Source organism: Pholis gunnellus (assembly GCF_910591455.1).
Source record: "Pholis gunnellus genome assembly, chromosome: 14".
In the NCBI taxonomy this organism is placed as follows: Eukaryota; Metazoa; Chordata; class Actinopteri; order Perciformes; family Pholidae; genus Pholis; species Pholis gunnellus.
The window spans coordinates 1,268,018-1,274,017 of NC_136541.1; the positions used below are offsets into that span (position 1 = coordinate 1,268,018).

The 6,000-nt window shown below is 48.3% G+C and overlaps 1 protein-coding gene across 1 annotated transcript in view; it reads left to right on the forward strand.

The window, feature by feature from the left end:
• Nucleotides 1-5,409, forward strand: part of kcnq3 (potassium voltage-gated channel, KQT-like subfamily, member 3) — a gene marked incomplete at both ends in the record, with an annotated part of 75,290 nt that extends 69,881 nt beyond the window's left edge. The window contains 6 exons of the mRNA XM_079173621.1: nucleotides 1,309-1,508; nucleotides 1,641-1,746; nucleotides 3,901-4,032; nucleotides 4,124-4,219; nucleotides 4,457-4,544; nucleotides 4,708-5,409. Coding sequence (XP_079029747.1) covers nucleotides 1,309-1,508; nucleotides 1,641-1,746; nucleotides 3,901-4,032; nucleotides 4,124-4,219; nucleotides 4,457-4,544; nucleotides 4,708-5,409 — 1,324 coding nt within the window. The remainder of the gene's footprint in view (nucleotides 1-1,308; nucleotides 1,509-1,640; nucleotides 1,747-3,900; nucleotides 4,033-4,123; nucleotides 4,220-4,456; nucleotides 4,545-4,707) is intronic.
• Between the last annotated feature and the right edge of the window lie 591 nt (nucleotides 5,410-6,000).

Below are 6,000 nucleotides of genomic sequence, written 5' to 3' on the forward strand. Positions count from 1 at the left end.
TTGATGGTTTGTTTCTAACGTGTTTCTGATCGTCTGACGTCTGATCGTCTGAACTCAGCATTTAACTTGGTGAAAACCATTTTATCGTAACAGTTTGAAACGATTGGGAAAAGAACTACGAAAGTGGACTAAAGTGGAATTTATCTTTTAATATTGTCACTGTGGGTTCGTTCAGGTCTTGGGACGGCGGCGCTGTGGGAGTTGAGGAGCGTTATTTTTTCCCCGTTGTGTCGCCTCGTCTGCAGAGAGCACCGGGATAATCGCATGTCATTTTCTTTCTCTTTATTTGGTGGAGAAGCGGTCAGAAAGAGATTCTCTCTTCCTTCAAACCTTCCCATTCTGCAGCCTCTCAGCGCCGTAATCTGCTGTCCCTATTCTGCCCCGGACGCCACAAAGAGGCTCATATTGTGTGTCTGCTGTGGGAGCAAAGTCGCTGAGAGCGCTTCACGTTTCAGAGGCCCCGTTCAGGCTGTTGTCAGCTCCGGTTACCCCGCCTCTCTGCCTCTTCCAAGGCACACAGGAGTCTTATTTTACCCAGGGAGCTCTCGTCTTTGTGCTGCCAAATATTGTCAGCTATTGGACGATAAAGGACCCCGGTACCTCGCAGCTCTCTGAGGCTTCCTTATGCCAGGAGAGCAGCATAGCTACGTTATGCAGACCATGACGACTTTAGCTCCTCTGTGAGAGGAAAGACTAGAGAGACTAGAAAGACTCGTAGAGGAATTCCTTTAGAAGACGCTGGTGTTATTTGGTTCTTCTTCAGAATGCCAGAACACAAATATGCCCCTAGAACCTGTAGGAAGACCCACAACCAATCAAACAGGCTGAGCTTTGGTTTGTTTACTTTGGATCTCTCGGTGGTTTCAGCAGATTTCAATGACAACGTTCAACATCATACTACATGTGAGAAGATGGTCCCTAAAAAGCTGCTCAAAACCTTAGAAGCCTAAATAACTTGTCAACCCCCTGGGTGGGTTGTAGATGAAACCCTTGGAATAAAATCATGTCCTGGGTAGAACCCCCTGGCCGGGTTCTTCTTTTGAGAACCGTAGAAGGTGGAAAGGTTTCGGATAAAAGCTCTCAAAGGACATTCTGGGGACAAACCTTCACAGAAGGTTCTTTATAACCCTTAATGTTGGGTTATAGGAAGAACACTCTGAATGTGTTCCAGGAGGAAACCTTACAAAAGGCCAAAGAACCCGATATGGTTCTAGTTAGCATCTTTATTTCCAAGAGTTACAGACACATGTTAAAAGAAATGACTTTACCATACTCTATCTCTTTTCCCCTTTTTTTGTCCTATTTCAGCCAGAAACTGAGTTTACTCGAGCGCGTTCGCCTTCCCAATGCGCGGACGTCGATCGGGACGGGCAAGAGACTCACGGGTCACACCGACTCCATCGAGGAAAGTCCCTCCAAGGAGCCCAAACCCGCCGGCTTCAGTAACCGGGAACGCTTCCGCACCGCCTTCCGCATGAAGGCCTCCACGCTCCGCCAGAGCTCCGAAGGTGATACGAATAAATGCCACGACCAGCGTTAGTGGAAAGTTTGAGTTTGGTTTATTAGATTTAGGTCGTTTAGGTCATCATCATATTAACTGTCCGTGGATTTGCATCTTCGTGTGTTTTTTTCTTGGTCAGATGGCGGAGCCCTGGCAGAAACAGCCTTAGAGGAGCGGGGCTTCCCCCCAGACATCCTCATGGAGGAGATGATCCCCACACTGAAACTGGTCATCAGGGCAGTGAGGTCAGGAGCTTTAAATGTGCATTTCATGATGGTCTGTCCTCCAGCAAAGTCCCAGTGAAACAGCATTTAGAGCTTTTCTTTTGGTCCATGAATCCTTGAAATGTAAAGTGATATTATTTTATAAGAGAAAAAGATACAGCTGCATGATCGGATGGGTCGATGGGTTCGTCTAAGAACTTTTGATGTAATTAGTTATTGTATTTTAACACTGAACTCCAGCTTTCTTTATATGCTGTAGTGATGTGTCAGTACACCTCAAACAAAGAATACAGCACATAGAATCATTTTAAAGATGTTTATTCAAATCAGGATCAACAATATTTGAGGAAAATAATTTGCCAAAGTAATATGCCGATACAAAATACGACCGGTGTTCAGAAAGCATGGATGGCTGGTGCCGGGTGAGCAGAGGAAGCCAGAGCGTGTTACTGTGTGCTGGTAAATCTATAGGCCACACCGTTGACATAATGCAGGAATTCAATCTCGCGTGAGGGCCTGTGAGATGAGTGATTAACCCTGTGAAAGTGCTGCTTCCTTCCACACCATTATTTTGGGTCTGAATGGGTCTGAATGGGTCTGAATGGGATGCTCAGACCTGGCGGGGTTTCAGTTTCAGGACCCAAGACTTTCTGCCAAACACTGAAGCCCCTGCAGCAGCCGCCGCCGACTCTGGGAAGAGTCGTGTTCAAGTCAGCTCAAAGTGGGACAAAAGAGGGAGCTCAGTGGGCGGCAGGGTGGGCTCAAGGTGGGAGACGACTTCAACGAACTGAAAGATGTTGGGTTTGATCCAACGTACATTCAACAAGTGTTGTGTTCCTGGTCTTTGATCCCAGGTACAAGTATGTAAAGTGTGAAAAAGACTCTGGTTGACAAATGTCAGATAGAGGGCCGATCTTGCTGGTTTAACAAAAGATAGATTTTGCCGCCCATGAGATGACGGTCAGCTGCTCCAGATCTGAGACCAGGTTGCCCCGAGTGAATGAGTTTGTGTGTCTTGTTCATTGTAAGAGAGCACGAGATCGTCTGTGCTTCATCAGCAGCAATTACTGGCTTTGCCTGTTGTGGTGGAGCTAAGGAGGAAGGCAATGCTCTCGTTTCAACCCTCGAGCCTTTCTCACGAGCTTTTGGTCGTCAACGAAAGAATGAGATCACAGATCGAAGGGTGGTTGGGTTCACCCAGAGACCAGGTGAGAAGCTTAGACATCCAAATCAAAGTCTTTATGAGCAGCTGCCTCTTCGTTTAGAAGTGAACGTCGGTGGATTGTGAGACAATGGGCCCCACCACCTCTCCTACACAGGAGCAAGACACAAAGACTTTGGAGTTGTAAAGCCTCCTTTTCTTTTTCTTTTCTCTTTGTAGTTGTTTTGGTAATTTTGTCATTATTTTTGGTCTGTTGTTGTTTTGCTAATTTTGTGTTTTTTTAACATCTCTTTGTAGTCATTTTATGTTCATTCTTTGTGATTATTTACTTTCATCATCGTAGCAAGTCTCCGTGTCTCGTTGCAGCTGTTTTGCATCTCTTTGTAGTTGTTCTGTGTCTCGCTGTAGTTGTTTTGTGTCTCTTTGTAGTTGTTTTGTGTCTCTTTGTAGTTGTTTTGTGTCTCTTTGTAGTTGTTTTGTGTCTCTTTGTAGTCGTTTTCTGTCGACTCTTTGTAGTTGTTTTGTGTCTCGTTGCAGCTGTTTTGCATCCCTTTGTAGTTGTTTTGTGTCTCTTTGTGTTTATGCTGCCCCCTTTTCATAGTCGTTAAAGTCTCTGTGGAGTCTTTTTTTTGTCTCTTTGTAGTCGTTTAATGTTCCTTTGTTGTCGTTTTGAGTCTCTTCCTGGTCGGTAGATGTGTCTCTTCAAATTACATTTTGCGAGGGAAGGCCAGGAGCCACCGGACACTGTGGGCCCCTGGACCTGAACCTGGTTTAGGCCCGTTCAGTAATCCTTCCATGGACAGGAACCAGTGGAGTTGGTTTGGCCCCTGGTTAGAATGCATCCTAGTTAAGTTTAAAGGTTTTCTGAGGACTCAGAACATGGCGGAGCGGTGACTCAGGTCTCACGGCTTTGTTTGAATACATAGTATCACAGAGAGAGAGTGCTATTGCTTTCCAAGTTTGATAAACATTTCTATGTCCAAACTGTTGATATGAAACTCTTTGTCTCATAGGATCATGCAATTCCTCTTGAACAAGAAGCGGTTTAAGGAAACTCTGAGGCCTTACGACGTCAAAGACGTGATCGAGCAGTACTCTGCTGGACACCTGGACATGCTCTGTCGGATCAAATACCTCCAGACAAGGTCAGCAGCTGCACTGCAGAGGAGGGACTCTGTTTGAGTGAAGCAGAAATCTCCTCTTCCTCGAGCTCATCCTCTTTCTCTTCCTTTTAAGGATCGACATGATTCTGGCCCCTGGACCCCCCCTCACCCCCAAACAAAAGAAAACTCCGAAAACGCCCTTTACCTACCCGTCCAACCAGTCGCCCAGGTACAGTCACTCAAGCATTAACTTTACGTATTATATTTACTTTACTGTACTTAATGTACAGTAAAGCCTAGTTTATGTTTCTCTTATCATGTCGTACATCAGACTTTGTGGTTGTCTGTAAACAGTTCCAACGAGAAGTGACGCTGTATTTCTAAAGGCAGTTGCTTTTGCGCGGGTGAATTTGTTTTAACAAATGTCTGTGCAGTTCCACGTCTACTCAGTGTCCCTGTGTTCCAGACATGAGTCCTACCTATCCAAAGCCGCCTCCATGCCAGATGTTGAAGACCTAAGCATGATGGGAAGATTTGTCCGGGTGGAGCGACAGGTGAGGAGTGAGAACCGCAACGCAACCTCGTGAGATAAATACTAGTTTCTAACACTGAACCAAAGAGAACTGTAGGAATATCAGCTTAGTCAGATTCAGATGCAGGTCTCGGGACGCCTGTAGGAACCGGTCAATCATCTGGTGTAACGTGTCTCTGTCTCAGGTGGAGGACATGGAGAAGAAGTTGGACTTCCTGGTGGACATGCACATCCAGCACACTGAGCACCTGCAGGTGGACTCCGCCGGCGCCGCCCACATGACCCTGGAGACCTGCAACCCGACGGGGAACGGGGAGATCCGGCGGGTTTTCTTCAACTACGCCGAGGCGTTTCCGCACATGTCGTACCAGACGCCCGTCGGCAAGGTGACTCCGTACTGTGGCCGAGGACGAGGGGCCGTAGAGGGGACCGGGTCGGCCGGTGGAAGCCACGTTCCTCCGCACCATCAACCTCCGCCGTCGCACCTCCACCAACGCCACCCTCCCGCTGCCATCCCCACCTACGCCGAGCGTCCCACAGTGTTGCCCATCAGCTCCCTGCAGGACTCGTCGGCGGGGTCGGGCAGGACCACAGGGGGGCGGGGGGCCGACTCGCCGCTCTCCATGCTGTCGGTGAACCACGAGGAGCTGGAGCGCTCGCTGAGCGGGTTCAGCATCTCCGGGGAGCGGGAGGAAGCGGGGGACTTGTCGACGGGGGCCGGGGTGGCGACCGGCGGAGACGCCAGCTGGACGAGACCCAGACCGAGCTACCTGGCGGAGGGGGAGACGGACACGGACACGGACCCCTTCACGCCCAGTGGGGGGCCCCTGCCCCTCTCCTCCACCGGGGAGGGGTTTGGTGACGCTGTGTGGAACACGCCACCCTGAGAGGTGTTTGCGTTACCGCACCGAAATACCGCAACACTTAAGTTAAGACCTTGAATCCAAACCATGCCTCTAAACCCAAATCAGCTTGGGTCGAAAGCCACACCTCTGGACCCAACCATGCGGGCGGGGGGGGGGTCGAATCCGCCTTGATGCTGCGAGGTCGTCGACCTTCAGAGGCCGATCTCCTCCACCGACCGCCGTCCAGACAGAGAGCCATGGCATCACGTCTGCCCAGAAACAATTAATACAAATAAACAGACAGTTTGTAAAGTGAAACTCTGTACAGCGCACTCTTCGCAAAAATTTAGCTCAAATAAAAAAAGAACATTAATATACATACTATATACACCCAAAAGCTTTATCGCTGCAAAGCCAACCGCACTGCATGTAACGCATGCGATTTCTAGTGTAGACACTGCAAAGTTCAGGATATCAGGAAACGGAGAAAGCGATTGAATGGATACATATACTTGCTATGCCATTTTGTAACACTTATTTTTTTATATGAATACATTTTCATGTTTTTTTGCATGGTTTGCATGATAATGCACCATTCTAGAGGTGACGGTAGGAGGGACGACAACGGAACCA